Genomic DNA, 17,983 nt, shown 5'->3' with positions numbered 1-17,983 from the left:
TTAGTTGTAGCAATAGCTTTTAGTTATAGTTCTTATTGTTCTTACTATTTGTAGTAATATATCATCATAGTTCTTAGTGTTCTTCAAGTTTATTTCCAGATTTTGCTACTTTGGGAAAGTTATTCAATACAAGTATTAGTTTATTTATTGAAGTTTCATTATCTTGTTCATGCTTTTAATGTTCATTTATTATTCCAAGGTACTTATTCTCTACTCTATGCTTAATCTTTGTTATTGTTTAATTAGTTGTGTTGTGATGATAATTAGTGGCTAGACCCTTTGTTTAGGGGTTGTTATGATTGCCTTGTTTGATTAGCTAGGTGATTAGGGTTAGGGTTTTGGATTAAGATGGTTGTTGTGCTCCTTGGACCTAGTGCTTAGATTAAAGTGATCTCTTAATCTATGATTTGTGATTTAATTAGGAGGGCGAGAGTTAACTAATTAAATTATACCTGGGGGAGTACAAGCTTGAGACTTAGGTGCACTAGCGTGACCTAGGGCTAATTTGGTTGTGTAGTTTGCTTATTAATTGGCTTGATTGATTCTATCGAAATCTATGAGCACGAGAGTGGATTAGATTTCGGTGTTTTAATCAAGTTCGATTCTCCGCTTCCGGCTCGAGAGAGCGGAAGTGATTCCGTAGAATAGCTTGACCTGGCCTAAGATCCAATCACCTTGACCCGAACTCCCTAGTTATTACTTTGGCATGACTAGCAACCTCTAAGCGTTTTACCCTAGTTGTTTAAATCTCATGTTAATTAGTTGATTGTTTAGTTAATTGTTTTAGTTAAGTAGCGTATTTAATTAATAGTTTGTTTGTGTGTTCCTTTTAATTGAAACCAAAACAAATCTTTCTATTGCTTTTCGAATTGAATTTCACAATCAATTTCCTTCACTTTAAACCTCTAGTCCTTGTGGGTTCAACCTCGACTTGTCGAGTACTACGAGTTGGCTTTAAGCTTAACAGTACCCAGACATCACCTCGCAGGATCTCCGCGACACTGCGCCAGCTTCAGTCACTGACCATCCGGATCGGGCTACAGACGCTGATAGTGACGATTCATAGGATATTGACGATTTCGATGACAGAGACGAGGGTGATGTTGGCAGCTATAATATTGTGACTGATACCTCGCGCCAGCGACGAACTCAGCATGGACGCAACATGAGGACCCGAATGCGGCGACCGACACGATTTCACGATTAGTTTTGTTGTATTTTGTACCAAAATTTTTGTAAACAATTTTAAAATAATATCTTTTTGTGTTTATTACAAATATTAAAATTTGTGTTTATTTTTTAATATTTTTAATATTTTTATTAATTTTAAATTATATATTAAAAATATTAAAAATTTGTTTATATTTGATTGTTGGTTTATATTAAAATTGAATATTTGTTTTTTTACATATAATTCAGGTCAATGATTGGACAATGAATTGCCCAATCATTAACCAAATTTATTACCGCAATCATTGGGGAGACAGAAGTTGTCTCCCCAATATGATTGGGCGCACCAATCCAAGCGGATTGGTTCTTAATCACCTGATTAATTGTTAATCAGGTGATTAAGAGGAATTCGCAGTTGTGAATTGCGGATTCTCCCTTGAATCCGCAATTCACAATTGCGGATTCATGCCACAAACACCAAACGGGAATAAATTATTTATAGAGGAATTATTTGGACAAAAATCCTTAAATGGGTTTACTATATATAAATTTAAAATTTATTATTATTTAGTTTATTAATTATTAAAATTATGTTTATTTATGGATTCGCAGATGCGGTATAGGATCTTCCTGAGAGTAGCTTGTTTTAGTGACCTACGGGTATTAAGACAAGAGTAATGCTACATAACCCAACTCTTTTAACCCATCATCTTGTACTGCCTGACGTGTCAGTTAAAGAGTGCATGCATTAAATTTTATTTTTTGAGATATACATTTTTGGGTGGGACGAATGAAATCCTGCCACATAAGGTGGGTTATTGAAGGTGGGTTAAATAGGTGGGTTATAAATCATTTTCCATTAAGACAAATAGAGAATGAAAGAAGAATTTGAGTTCCGGGCCTCGAGTTCACTTCGGTACTTAAGTCAGTAAATAAAGAGTAATGCTATATAACCCTCCTTTTTAACCCACCTTCTTTAACCCACCTGACATGGTAATAAACTAGTGGATGCTTTAAAAGTCGTTTTTTGAGATATACACTTTTGAAGGGGAATTGGACGAATTAAATGCTGCTATTTAAGGAGGGACAACGAAGGAGGTACAAAATGGTGGGTTAAATAGCATTTTCCGTAAATAAATTGGATATTGATTGCTAGTAATAAATGAGTGTGATCTGGTCCTAAAAAGTGAAATTATTACCTCTTTTATAGGCTTCTTGACGTAGTCCCCTTCTTGCAGCGATGTGTGATTTTGGCTGCATGTTTTATACTATATCATTATTTATATTTGATACTCCTTCCATCTCCAAATTGGTATACCATTTTATTATATTTGATGTTTTAAATTATATATCATTTTCTATATTTAGTAAATAATCTAAATATAAATTTTTTATTTATTTAAATATTTATATATAGTTATCTTAAAGTGAATTAATTACTCTATATTTCAATAATAAATTAATCAATAACAAATTAATCATTCATAAACTACTATATATATATAAATAAATTATAGAAAATAAAAGAATAAAAAAATTATTTTGATCAATTTAATTATTTTTAAATTACATGATGCAAAAGTGTGAAATTTTGAAATTTAATATGTCAATACATATATTTGACATGGTACTCCGGTCTGCCACACACATATAAAATTGCCGGAAAATATATTTGAACTACAAAATATAAAAAAAAAATTATTTTATAACATTTTAAATATTAAAATTAAATTACTACAAACAATAAACGTTGAAATTTCATACACCAATACCTCACTCTATTACATGATTTGTACGGCAGTTGCAGAATTAGCTCAATTTTTTTTTCTCAAAGATGGTATTTCATTAAGCTAAAACAGATTATAAAAACTTAGTCTCAAGCCATGACAAATGGGCAAGAGAATCGCAACAGAAATCAAAATCACATAGGGCTTTCTTGGCTATTGAGTTAGCCACCCAATTACAAGAACGACGAACGAAAACAAAAGAACTAGTGAGGAATCTATTGCATAACGATCTACAATCATTAAGAATAAATTCACAGCAGAACCGTCGGTCATAGCAGCATGGCTTCTCTGAGTGCCGAGGACTCCACCATTGCAGGGGAGTGAACATAGTTCAATGATTAGCTCAACCCACATTTTCTTTTCATTTGTGAGGGAGTTGAATAAACCAAAAGCAAATTAAATAAAATTGAAATTTTAAATTCAATTATAAACTAATTTTATTTAGCTTAAGAGTGTACATTATGTTATTTAATGTACACTCTTAATTTATGCTAGAGAGATTCATAAATAACAAAACAAAAAATTTAGAGATTAAATTACAATAAATTTAAAGTTAGACTATCTAATTGTAAAAATATAAAATTTCAGGGATCATATTGAGGATGTTTCCCAAAACAACGTGTAACACCATTTCATATTTAATTTCATTTGATGCTTATCAAATAAACCCACATCATCATTTATGTATTAATCTTCACGCGAAAATCAAGAAAATAATAAAAAATATTCTCTCGGCCCCATTTATAATATTTCATTATATATTTTTTTATGAATAAAATTATATTAAAGCCACAAAAAGTGGCAAAAAACAGCTACCTTAAACTTTTGCACAAAAAGTGGCACACTTTTGGTGGCACACTAAAAGTTTAGGTAAAAAGTAACGGACAAAAAGATCATCTGTCTTAATACAAAATACTGGAAGGATTTAAAAACAAATCCAAACCCGATAGCAAAAACTCCTATTACAACTCTTGATAATAAAAACAGCTTTAGAAAAGCAACTAAAAATAATTGTTTCCTTGTTTGATCTATCATTCCGAAATACTCTGGCATTCCTACATTTCCAGATTTCCCACACAATCAAATACCACAAAATTTCCCAAAGCTTCCAGTAAGGACCTCAAGGAACCATGCTCTGCCACTGAATCATAAAATCCACAATAGAATTAGGAGAAACCCAAACTAAATCCAATCTCTAAACAACGTCACACCAAATACTCTTAGCGAAGATACAATGCATAAACAAATGCTCCTGTGTTTCAACCACATCACACAAGATACACAAAGTATTATCCGAAGAGACTATAGAGCGTTTTGCCAAAAAATTCAAAATAGGAACTCTATTATGTAATGCCACCTAAATGAAAAATTTCACACGAGGAGGAGCCTGAGATTTCCAAAGCTGAGTGAAACAGGAAAAAATCTTCGTATTTGAAGTTGCTACATCTAATTCCTCTGAAAAATTCACTCACAGCATAGGTAACGCTAACCTGTGTATGAGCAACAACTGTACTCGCATGCGTCAACTGTAACTCATCCACCAATTCTTGAACCCGTCTATTATTGTCTTGATGCTCCTGGAAAGTGGTAAATTGTTTTTTATATATATTTAAAAAAAATACTTATTCTTTGGAATTGCATATTTGTTTTTATTTTATTTTTATTAATTGTGCTTTAAAATTATATATATGATTAATTATCTTACAAGTGTATTTAATTATTAAGATAAAATAAAGAATAAAAAAAAAGTTTAAATTAAAAAATTACAATGAAACTTCTTGAGTGGAACATAAAAAAAATAACAATAGAACTTTCTAAATGAGACATGATAACTTGTGGAACGGCGGCGACGCTCTGATCCGGCGGAAGCTTCAAGACCGTACCTGAAAGACACAAGACACAACCGTAAGAAGGATGCCGGAAGAGAATTCCGGCAAACCACTCTGACGGTCTAGTCAGTAGATGTTTTAGTGAGAGAAAGAATAAGAAGTGAAAGTGAGTTATGAGTTGAGAGAAAAAGAGAATTAATCTTTTCACTTACTTTTTCTTAGCCTTTTATGCTATGTATTTTGTTCCTCTTTGTCTGGCCCGACAGACCTGATTTCATTCTCTTTGTCTGTGCAGATATTGTCTGGAATGTCAGGGTACGTTCTGACAGGTTTGTCGTTGTACTCGGTGAGAGGTGAACTCGGGTGAAACCGAGATGGTATTTTCGTGTATGCTGCTCGGTGTGACCGAGATGGTACCCAAGATGATGTTATTTCTATGTATGTTGTTCGCTGTGTGTTCTGTTCGGCTTTCCCGAGATAATGATGTGATATGTCTTGCTCGGTTGGGACGAGATGACGTTGTTTATGTGACTTGGTCGATTGGTTGGGGTGGTGTTATGGTGTGCCTTACTCGGTTTATGTCCTATTCAGAGTTTGTTCATTTGTGTTGTTATCAAGACAGAAAGAATAATATATATAAAACCCATGTCATTTTTTATATTTAATCTTCACGCAAATAACTAGAAAATGATAGGTATTTTAAAAAAATAAAACTCAAAAGTCAATTATTACACCAATCAATCACTAAAATGTCTTTTTATTTTGAAGCATAGAATCCGCCTGAGAATATAAAAACTATGTAGATCTGGGGACTCATTTTTATCATTTATAAAAAAAACTTATTTATATATTTTTATATTATTTTTTAGGTTAATGTTAAAAAAATCACGAACTTTACACGTTTTTTCATTTTAATCACGCAGTTTAAATTTTCTCATTTTCATGCACGAACTACCACTTTTTCTCAAATTCATGCACGGTGCTAAGGTGTCACGGCTCCATTGGTGTAATTCGCTGAGGTGGAGGTCATTTTACACCAATGAATGAGTGCCACCTCAGCACCATGTATGAATTTGAGAAAAAGTGGTAGTTCGTGTATAAAAATGAGAAAATTAAAATTCGTGATTAAAATAAGAAAATGTGTAAAGTTCATGATTTTTTTTTATATTAACCCTTATTTTTTCCGTCTTATTTTATATAACACCCTACTTTTAAAACTTAATTATCATCTTTCCATATTTTCACTTGATATCCAGTTTCTAAAAATAATTTCAAAAATGACTCCTCTTGATTAGAATTTATAACTCTATCTCTCACAGTTTTTTACAGCTGCATATCTCTTTTTCCTTTTAAAATTTCGCTCTCTCTCTTTTCTTCTCTTCCTCTCAAATTTCTCTCTTTCTCTCTTGAGGTAATTACTTTCAATCCCCTAACATTTAACGTAAAACACTAATTAGACCTTGATATTTAAAAAATTATACTAACATACCCTTCAATTTTGTAATATTACACTAAAACACTCTTCCATTTTATTTTCCGTTAGTCAACTGTTAGTTAAGAAAAATGATATACTGTATATATTATATTAATCGGACCTTTTATTTTACAATATTATACATTTTACACCATAAATATTTTTTAATATATTTCAAATTTCAAATTTTATAAGATAAAAAACATATAAATAATAGAAAAAATAATAATTTTTTTATTTTTAGTAATGATTAATATATCGTATTATAATTTATTTTAATATAAAACAATTATAAATAATAATAAGTGTTTCATTGATGATAGTAATGTATTTACAATTTTTTATAAAATAAGATAAATTGAAAATAATTATATATACGAATAATAGAAAATTAAAAAAAGTTAACTTTAAATAAAAAAATATGTCAAAATTATTTTTGTTATCTTTTGAAAGTACAAAGCATTACTAAAAATAATTTAATACATATTTATTACTATTTATATTAATTTTATATTAAAATAAATTACAACATAATATATTAATTATATTAAAAAAATGTTTTACTTTTTTATTATTTTTATGTTTTGTGTCTTATGAAATTTGAAGAATCAAACAGGTTAAAAATATATATGGTAGTAAAGTGTGTATTATTATAAAATAAAAAGACCAATTAATATAATATATCAAACTTCAAGTAGCATATAGTAAATTATTTTTCTTATGCATTAATTTATTATTATTACAGTATATTATTATTTTTTAACTAACAATTGACTAATGAGAAATAAAACAGAAAAATATTTTCAATGTAATATTATAAAACTGGAAGGTATATTAATATAATTTTTAAATATCAGGATTTAACTAGTGTAATACACGTAAGAGGATTGGAAGTAACTACCTCCTTTTTAAATTGAACAAAGGATCAATTCACCCCCTCAACTTGGCACGAAATATCAAATGAGTCATTTTCGCCGCTTTTGGTACAAACAAACCCAAAACTTGCGTTTTCGTATCAAAAAGCCCCTCGCCCACTCTCACTCAAGCAAGTGAGCTACACTTTCTCTAAAAAAATGGAAAAAATTTAAAAAAACCCCTCAATATTTTATTTATCTCTTAAATCAATTTTTGATAATTTTTATTTTCAATTATATCTTTATAATTTTAAAATTTAATAACTATTTATTTTTTTAATAAAAACATAGGGACCTTTTTTTCCCTTTTTCCTTCCCTCCTCTTCTTCTTGCCTCATTCTTCTTCTTTCTCCGGCACAGTTCTTCCTCCGCCCGCCTCCACTTCCACCACCGTACACCTCCGCTCCCACCCATGTTTTCCTCCACTACCGTTTATTCCTATTAGGGATGAACAGAAAACGTTGCTGTTTATCCCTAAAAAGGATGAATTTCGTTCATCCCTTTTAGGGATGAACAGCAAAAGCTGCTGTTCATCCCTAAAAAGGATGAACGGGCTGTTCATCCCTTTTAGGGATGAACAGCAGATTGTTCATCCCTATTAGGGATGAACAGCAGATTGTTCATCTCTAAAAGGGATGAACAACCCTGCTGTTCATCCCTTTTAGGGATGAACAATGAAGGATTGTTCATCCCAAAAAGGGATGAACGGAAATGGTGGGTGTAATTCAGTCCGGCGGCGGCGGTTGATGTGGCGGTGGTTTTCAATGGGTTAGGTTAGATTTAATTAATTTTAATTAGACTTAATTAGTGTAAATAGGGTGTTAATTGTGTTTAATTAGTATTAAATTAGGATTAATTAAGTTAAAAAATTTAATTATTCATTCTCACTCTCTTTTTTGTGTCAGAGGGGTCTTTTTGATACGAAAATGCAAGTTGCGGGTTTATTTGATACGAAAATGCAAGTTTTGGGTCTGTTTGTACCAAAAGCGACGAGATTGACTCATTTGATATTTCGTGCCAAGTTGAGGGGGTGAATTGATCCTTTGTTCTTTTTAAATTAGTGATAATCATGTAATCATGCATGGACTTGCTTAGTCTATTACTCTATTTGTTTTTTCTAGATATGTCATTTTCTTACTTGTCGCGCGAAGGTTAAATATATTCATAAAAATATGTAACTTATTGCTAATAAATGCCGATCCTCTAGAAGATATAATATGAAGAAAGTTTATGATTCCTGAAAATTGATTAACTAATCTCATATTCGTCAAAAAAATTAACTAATCTCATATAAATTTTGCCATCCTTTGCAGTTTCATGAGTGATTGATATTATGGTAGAAAAAACTCCTTAAGAACAAATAATAAATTTTAACGTATTTATACCAACAAACTGTAACTCAAATAGTTTAAATGTTGGACAATAAATTATCAAAGTCGTGGATTCAATCTTTTCTATAAGTACTCCCTTTCCCCAATTATCAAAAAAAATAAGTGTTTATCAAAAAACTATTTTAAATTTTGATATCAATATTTTTGGGAAATCTTGTTGGACATAAAATGTAAGAAATTTTTAATTAATAATAATAGTAAATAATTTTTTTAATTTTTTTTACTTTTATATTAAATATAAGCTTAACCCATTTTCGGATCCCTGCATTTAAGGTTTTTACACATAAATTCCTTAAACTAAAATACCCCATCATAAAATCTCTGCACTTTCACTTCCATCACCCCGATGTTCCTCAGTTAAGGTGAGTGTTAACGCCATTAAACTCTCTTTATTTCCTACAAGTATTACCCCAATCTCAGATCCCTGCACTTTTAATTTTTTTAATTTAAGTCCTTGCACTTTCAATTTTTTTAATTTTAGGTGTACTTTTAAATATAAAAATTACGTATAAATATGTATTAATTGTTAGTTTAATCAAACTAAAATAGAGTATACAATATTAAAACTTATATTTTTAATGGGTATGGATTTTAATCTATTTTATTAAATTACCAAACTGATGAAAAAAAACTAATTTAAATTTGTTCTTACTAAATATTTATATTATTATTATTTAATTTTAAATAAAAAAAGTATAATTGATTTAGTTTTTTTTTCATTATGTTAAAAATAAAAGTGAATTATTTTTTTTAAGTAAAAATCAATTCAGAAAAATAAAATGTCACGACCCAAATTTATGAGTCGCGACCGGCGCTAGGGAATGGGAGTGGTAGCTCCGAAACCCGTAGCAAGCCTAAAATCCTGTGTAAATTTTTCACAAACCAAATCATGTTTCATATATCAAAATACATGTGACCCCATTTTACAAAAGCATCAGAGTTAAAATGCGCAATACAAATACCTAGACAAAAACATCTAGACTACTGCGGACTGCTAGAATGAAAACCTTCTTTCACTTCTTGTGCAAATGACTTCCGAGAATTAAAACTTCGGAAGCTTGACTTTCCAAATAATATCATGCTATCCCTGAAAAATGGGAGGAGCAACGGGGTCAGTATAAAACTGAGTGAGTTCACCAAATTACACGCAATATCACATAAAGGGTTAAAACCGTTGAAAACCCATTTTATATATAGAAAACACTCTTTTAAAATCATATTGCATACCCTCTTTACTTTCCTTCATATCTTTTTGTTTATTTCATAAACTTATAGTTTATACGTATTTGACATCTTCGATTTCTTATTATGGTTTTGATATTTTTCTTCTCTCGTTTTGTTTCATTAGTTTTCGACCGAATCTTAAATCTTAGTTTATATCATCATGATTCTAAGTCGAACTAAATCATTGGCAAGTCTCTTGTGACTTGATCCTTATGGTTGGGTCCCGAGATAGTTCAACCGAGTTACCCATAACCATATGGTACAGTCCCGAGATAATTCAACCGAGTTACTTGTACCATTTCTCAATCCCAAACGATCGATAGGAGTCCCGAGATAATTCAACCGAGTTACTCCTTAGACACGGGTCCCGAGATAGTTCAACCGAGTTACCTTCGTGTCTGCATTCGGACTCTGCACCCTGCAGGTCTTTTGAACTTAACCGTCGATTCATATGATTCCTATTGACATTTAATAGGAGTAATTGTTCACATTGTGTCTCGATCTTGTTTTGTATTGATTCTCGATGTATCACACTTACTTTTTATTTCGTATGAGTTCCGAGGATTATCATCGAGAATGGATGAGATACAGGTCCCGGGATAATTCTACCGAGTTCAACCTTGTATCTCAGTTCTTATTATTTTGTGCACCATAGTACAATTCTCATTTTACGTTTTTGTATTTTTCGTTCTGTTGTATTGATCCTTTATGGACCATGGCATGCACATTACAATCTACAAGCATACATCTATAACACACGCACGTATGGGTATTTATTATGTTTGATAGTACATATCGAAATGTACTATATTTCCTTATTCATATTTGATCTGATACTTGTATATTATTCGATATTCGATTTATTAGTACATATAGGAATGTACTGTACTTTTCTTATTTATATTTGGTTCAATTCACATTTTATTACTTTACCCATCCCCGGTGTTTAAATATATATACTCTTTTCATTTACTTGTATTATTATCAAAATAGCACAATACGATAAAACATCATTTTCAAAACATACATATATATGCATTTTAAGAACATACATTTAAACATAAAAATATCCATATAGCTTTCGTATTAAAATACGTAGCTTTACGAATATTAGCGAGTAATTTAAAGTGTACTCACCACTTGCTATCCATTTACTCTAATCCAGTAAAACGTTAATCTCGATCCATAAACTCCGAGCCTCGTCGATAGTCGCCTCGTCGGGTCTACATAATTATGATAATGGCATGAATCAACAATATTCAAGCTATAACTATTTTAACTATAAAGTTGGATTTCTCACCAACTTTGGCTACTTGAAAAGTATACTTAAAATGGTCCGACCTCTAAACAAAATTGACATTCCTATAGCTTGGAATGTCGCCTACAATATTCATTTTGGTCTCGGACAAAAGCTAGAACCCAAAGATGTCGGAATCTAGCTCCTAAGTTATTACATAGTGTTGTCCTAAAACTGCAGAACTGCTCTGCGCAACGAAATGTTCTGCCTCATATGACCATTTTAGAGGCAGAATCAGGAAAAACTCAAAGCTAGACATTTGTAGAGGACACATTCAAGTTTCTGTACAATCAAACAGAACCTGATTTGGAGTTATACAACCCCAGATATGGCCCTCGTAACATGACTGTTCTACAGAATAGTTTTCTGCAAATTACCAAATGATGTTCAATCACTCAAATTCATTATGATTCAGCTCAAACAACTCCTTTTGAAGCTCACAATCATCAATTGAATCTCCTATTATCTACCTAGCATGAACTCAGTCCTTGGCCGAGGCCCTTAATCCATTTCCTAGTCCAATTTTCAATCAACACAACACATACTCATCAACTACAATCATCAACAATAAAACACCATGACTTCTACACCAAAACCAAAACACATGCCATTGAACTCATCTAATTTAATCAACCTATATTCATCAAACTCAGAATTTATCCTTACCTTGAAGATGTCACATGCCGAAGCTCCAATCATGAGTAATCATCATCAATACCTTCCAAATCAATCTTAGGAACGCCTATGAACATCAATCATTCAAAATTCTCAAATAAAGCTCAAGAACCCTAGAATTTATAATCATCAAATCATCAATTTAAACCATAGAAGTTAGTAATTGATGATCTTACCTTGAAAACCTTAGCTCCATCATCATTTTGCATCCAATTCAAGCTTATAAACTCACTACAATCAACAATTAACCATTACCATCTTTAAACCTAAAAATCCCGAAATTCACAGCTTAAACCTCAACCATATTTTGATTTTCTCACCTCATATTGAAGCCATAGATCTGTAGATAATCGTTTCCTCGTTCCGTGGCCGCAAGAATCGCTAAATTTCGTTGAGAAACGAAGAAGTTATGATATTTGTAAGATTTGAGTGAAAAATGGAGAAGAGTTTCGTGATTCTTCTCTTCTTTGCTGAAAATACTCTTTTGAATGAATGATTATTCATGGGTAGTACTATTCGCCGCCCCAAATAACCACCCACCGCCCAACTTTTGACCAAACTACCCCTAAATCATTTTCATTTTTTTAAAAAAAAATTCAATTCTCTCAAATCAATTAAAAACCCAACGAATATCCGAACGAATTTATAATAAAAATGTTAAAATCGACTAAAAATAAATCTAACAATTAATCGGTTTTAAATTTTTTCATTTAAAAATTTTTAATTTTTTTTTTAAAATTTTTTAATGGGCCATCGACGGGAGATGGCGATGGTCCAATGGACCATCGTCCAGCTTTGGCGATGGTCCAATGGATAATCGCCAAAGCTGGACGATGGTCCAATGGACCATCGCCATCTCCTGGCGATGGTCCATTGGACCATCGCCAAAGCTGGACGATGATCCGTTGGACCATCGTCCAGCGTTGGCGATGGTCCAATGGACCATCGCCAGGAGATGGCGATGGTCCATTGGACCATCGTCCAGCTTTGGCGATGATCCATTGGACCATCGCCAAAGCTGGACGATGGTCCATTGGACCATCGCCATCTTAGGGCGATTGTCCATTAAACAATTTTAAAAAAAAAATTAAAAATTTTTAAATGAACAAATTTAAAACCGATTAATTGTTAGATTTATTTTTAGTCGATTTTAACATTTTTATTATAAATCCGCTTGAATATTCGTTGGGTTTTTAATTGATTTGAGAGAATTGAATTAAAAAAAAAAAACTGAAAATAGGTTAGGGGTAGTTTGGTCAAAAGTTGGGCGGTGGGTGGTTATTTGGGGCGGTAAATAGTAGTCCACTTATTCATTCATAAATGATGATAATAAGTGGGTTAAGAGTCCACTTAAGCCCTTGAAGTTGCCACTTCCTTAACCTTCACTTTCTAACTTTTCTTTCGTCCGATTTAGTCCACTAATCCTTTAATCATTCGATTCTCGATGAGTTCCGTATTATTTATTTTCCAAATAAATAATATTAGTGTCATATCTTATAATATCACCCTCCAATAATTTATTTTGGCAATTTTAGCCAAAAACGCTCAAATTTCCATTTTGAGCTAACTTGCACTTTTTCTCACTTTTTCGTCAAATTTTCATTTTAATAACTATGAATAACAACTTTATCGATATTATTTTCTTATCTTGAGAAAATAGAGTAAAACACAACTTCCTCCGGAAGTTTGTGGTTAAAAGTCCACTTTAGTCCTTAAAGTGGCTAATTTGCACTTTAACCCTTATTCTTAACTAATCGTCAAACTTTCTTCTAAAACGATTCCGTACACTTACGAAACTTGACGATCATTTATTAATAATATTTCACGGACCTTGACGTGAATATTATTAACTATGGCTTTCCAACTTATTTTATCTTATTCCCTTTTTGTCCCGATTAAATCCAATTTATCGCATAATAATTTTCCATTTAAATTATTATCCTACGATAATTCCAATAGACCCTCTTCGGTCTAAGTCCTTATTATCCAATCCTAATCTGATTTTCTCGTTCTTAATCTTTACGATTATGCCTCGTGGCACTACACGTAATACCTCAAAAATTTAGGTTATTACATAAAATTAATTTTAATATATTTGTTTTTGAAAGATTAATTTTAATATATTTTCGTTAAATTAGATATTACTGATGATTCTTTATTTTTTTTTTTAAAATAATATAACATCACACTTAGAGATATTAACGGACGTCGATCCTAATATATGTCAAATTTAAACTTACTTGTGTTAGCTCACAAGTCCAAGCTGGCTACTTTTATTTTTAGAGGAGACATATAAGGTAAAAGTCGGAATAGATTTTTAATTTCTTATTAATTTCTTTTATGTCGACTTTATTTTTTAAAAAATTAATTTTGAATATGTCTCGATTAAGGACCCCATTTACGATATATACTATAATAGTTAAATCATATTTTATTTTGATAAAGCTATCATTAATATAATTTTTTTAAAATGTTTAAATAATTATTATTTAGCTATAAATAAAAAACTTAATATAATTTTTTTCATTAAATTAAAAATTATAAATGAATTTAAATATTATAAAAAAATTAATTAAAATGCATGAATATCTTCTATTATTGATTAAACAAATTACATACTTTTTAAATATATATATTATAAAATAAATTCAGGTTTCTATTTTTTTTAAAAAACAATTATATAGACTTCATTTCTATAATATTAAAGTGCATGGATATTGTTTGTATAAATTACAAATACAGGCACCTAAAATTAAAAGTATAAAGACTTTATTTGTGTATATCAAACTACAAAAATGAATTCTACCCTCATTAACGGCAGTGGCGGATGCACACTATCAAGGGTGCATTACTAAAATTTTACCACGTATGTATATGTGTGTTATATTTACCAAAGTTCTCTAATAGACCCATAAACTTCTAATAAAAAATGCTTATGTAAAGTCTTATGGAACTTTATGTGATTTAACCCACAAAATAATATAATTTATCATCCAACCTTTTTGTTCGTTAAATAAATTTATTTTGTTTTTTACTATTTTCGAAAAACTTTAACTCTTTTAAAAGTTTAAAGTTGCCCTAATGTAATTATCAAATTCCTAAACTAAGAATATAAAATTTAAATTGAAAATAAAAATAAAAATTACTGATTGAAAATCAAAACATTAAATAATAAAAATAAAATTCATTAAAATACATATATTTCTTATATATAAAAACCATAAATGTACACTCAAAATTTAAATTTGATTTTATTCAAATATCTATTGAAATTTTATTTAATAACTTATATTTAATTTATGTATATTTTTTTATGAATCACGTTGAGATATTATAAAAAACAATAAGAATAATCTATAGTTAAATCTAGTAAATTGTTAATTTTTTTAGTATCCGACTTGTAAGAAAACTTATAAATATAAATTTATAAAATAAAGTAAGTGATCAATCATTGAATAGTATTTAATAATATACATTTAAATGATGTATTTAATATGCGAATAACAATTTAATTATTTACTAATTTAAAAATAAAAATATTTTTTATTGATAATAATTACAAAAATTAATAATCTTTTAGTACAATATACTTTAAAAAATTATAATTTTGATTAAATTTTAAGTATATAAATGGACCCCACCATACTGAATCTTTGGATCCGCCACTGATTAACGGCGCATGTAACATAAGGATTTACTTTAAAAATAAAATGAAAGTGGAAGGATTTAATGATGAGATATTTTAGTGCAGAGACTTTATGTGCAGAAACTTCAAAGTGCAAGGACCCGATGATAGATTTAGCCTTAAATATACTAGCATTCACCAATGCGTTGCACAATTTTTATTTAATTTTTATTGTGTTATTAATATTTAAATTTTATATAACTATTTATGATTTTTAGACAGATAATAAAAAAAATGTTAACTATTGATGGAAATTAAGATTATATATAAATACGACATATTATTTAATATCATGTAAGAGTTTCTATTTAAATTTGATATATTTATCTCCTATAAATAAGTATATTTAGTTTTGACGTTACCCTGATATCAACTATTGTGGTAAATTTTAGAGATTAAATAACATATTAAGCCAATTTATTTGTGTCATTGTTAAAAATATACACCAAAAATTTGAGTTTCCTTTTGATCTCCTTCTTGATACTCACCACTATTAATACTTTCTATAAAATGTTTTGTTGCTGAAAGTAATGAAAGCAGCTATTGTCCTTATTGAACATATTAACTACCAAAAAAATAATTATTTTAAACTATTAAAAACTACAATAATAAAAAAATTGTACTAAAAAGTACAATAATAAAAATATTTTGTCTATTTTTTCATTAAAAGTTTTTAGCTACGATAAGCAATGCATACAAAATTTTAGAAATTTACCAGTGAAGCTTCATATATAAACTAGCTTCATAAATCATTTCATCAACATCTTTACATATCATAACCCTAAATAGTCCTCCTCCAATTTCTGGTTCTAAGTAGTATATAATATTGTCATAATCATATAATTAATAAGATATTTAACGGAAATTAAGTAGCACAAACCATAAAATTAAGTATCATAACAATTAAGAAGCACAAACCCTAAATAGCTATATATAGGTAAAATCACTTTGATCATCAAAGCAAATAGCCTCCTAACAGAAGAAACTCCGGCGACGGCGGCGGTAGACCTGAGAAACAACAACTGGAGGATTATTGATCTGTTTCTTTGGTTCTTCATGTTGCATTAATGTCGGAACCTTGACAAGGAGAACTCCATTGTTGATTGAAGTAGTGGTCATTCTCATATTCACATTGTTTGGCAATTTGCAGCTTTTGATGCAGCCACAGTTTTGATCGGATCCACCTAATTTCAGCACCAAATTTCTGCCATTGATCTCCACCTTCACATCTTCAGACCTGAACCCTTGGACGTTTGCAGTTATCACAAAGACTGTTTCTTGCCAGTACATCTGAAAACAACAAAGAAAATTAAAACCCTAATTGATGCTATTATTTCGAATTTACACATTTGCATCAAATGGTCAAAAGAAATAATAGAAAAGCAATCAATAATAATATCATAGGTAAAAGGCTGTGCACCAAACAGAACCGACTGAAAAATCAGACCGAACTAAAAATGGTCGGTTGGGATTATAAATTATAAATTTTCTTTAAATTTATTTTTTTATTTTTACCTTTACAATATTAAAAAGAGCAATTATTCTTGTATCGATAAAACTGAAACCAACCCAAACTTTATGATCACCTTAAATCAGGTTGCTTTGTGTTCTTTTCGAAAAACGATCAGTTTCAACATTTTTACTATCAAACCGAACCGAACTATACCAATTGCTCACGCCTAAGCATAGGTATGTATCAAGAAATCAAAACCCTAGTAAAAGATTAACATGCATGAACAGCTTCAAATAGTACTAATTAAAGGAAACAAATCAAGAATTAGCATATATAAGTATATATATCAAGAAATCATCAAAGCTATATATAGTGGGTGATAATATAAACATCTTATAAATTTGCATGAAATGGTTAAAAAGACAATATTAAACTATAATATCATGTAAAAGTTGGATCACAAACTGTGAAAGAGAAAGGATCAGTAGTGTTAAACTGATTTCTGAAATTGCTTGATGAAATATCGTTTGCACTGAAGCTGATTTCACCAAAAAAGCCACTTGGAATCATCGCCATGTTCTTGAAAAACAAAATCAGAAATCTCAGAGTTTTTATGAGTCTTTTGTAATTAATTGGCTATAATAGAAGTGAACATGGAAGCTGTATTTATAGTAGGTTTTTTGATCATTAACATAATTATAATCTTGGCTTATTATTATTATTATTAAGAAATAAGATTATAAACATTATTAGTTTGTAGATAAATGAATTAAGTAGCAAATTCTGTTAAAATCAATGCATGAGTCATGAAATCGTTATTGAAAAAGAAAGGCACATGTTATAGGATAGAATCTCATGATGAATATGCAAAAATAGAATAATGAATCTGCAGTTTATAGTTGAACATGACCTTGACCAAGAGAGATTGAAAGAGTGCTATTTGGACTTCTAGTTTTGTCATGTCCGGCCCAAAAGGAAACGATACATAAATGTTTTGGAATATTTATTTATAAAACTACTCCATTTTCTAATGAGAAAAATTGATAACTACCCACTATAAGCATAAATAATCCCAAAGATATGG

General features: G+C 30.0%; 1 protein-coding gene and 1 long non-coding RNA gene across 3 annotated transcripts; both read right to left on the bottom strand.

The window, feature by feature from the left end:
• Nucleotides 1-9,336: 9,336 nt before the first annotated feature.
• On the bottom strand, nt 9,337-12,250 carry LOC126688206 (uncharacterized). Of its 2 annotated transcripts, XR_007644196.1 has the most exons (5): nt 12,082-12,250; nt 11,938-11,992; nt 11,753-11,828; nt 10,927-11,012; nt 9,337-9,652 (listed from the first exon to the last, which is right to left on the bottom strand). It is a non-coding gene; the product is annotated as an uncharacterized LOC126688206 (long non-coding RNA). The 2 variants fall into 2 exon arrangements; XR_008790900.1 differs by lacking the exon at nt 10,927-11,012.
• A 4,061-nt stretch (nt 12,251-16,311) lies between these two features.
• LOC126688205 (17.8 kDa class I heat shock protein-like) lies at nt 16,312-17,518 on the bottom strand. Its single transcript, XM_050382829.1, has 2 exons — nt 17,365-17,518; nt 16,312-16,736 (listed from the first exon to the last, which is right to left on the bottom strand). Exons 1-2 carry the CDS (start codon nt 17,473-17,475, stop codon nt 16,419-16,421), a joined length of 429 nt encoding a protein of 142 aa, XP_050238786.1. The 5' UTR covers nt 17,476-17,518; the 3' UTR covers nt 16,312-16,418.
• Nucleotides 17,519-17,983: the final 465 nt, after the last annotated feature.

Source organism: Mercurialis annua, linkage group LG6 (genome assembly GCF_937616625.2).
Source record: "Mercurialis annua linkage group LG6, ddMerAnnu1.2, whole genome shotgun sequence".
In the NCBI taxonomy this organism is placed as follows: domain Eukaryota; kingdom Viridiplantae; phylum Streptophyta; class Magnoliopsida; order Malpighiales; family Euphorbiaceae; genus Mercurialis; species Mercurialis annua.
This window is presented reverse-complemented; position numbering and strand designations above follow the sequence as displayed.

Bases quoted from the DNA above. Each gene is read 5' to 3' on its own strand.
- LOC126688205 (XM_050382829.1), bottom strand. From the start codon at position 17,475: ATGGCGATGATTCCAAGTGGCTTTTTTGGTGAAATCAGCTTCAGTGCA. The intron at 16,737-17,364 runs GTTTGTGATCCA...TGTTGTTTTCAG, and splicing joins CTGATCCTTTCTCTTTCACA to ATGTACTGGCAAGAAACAGT.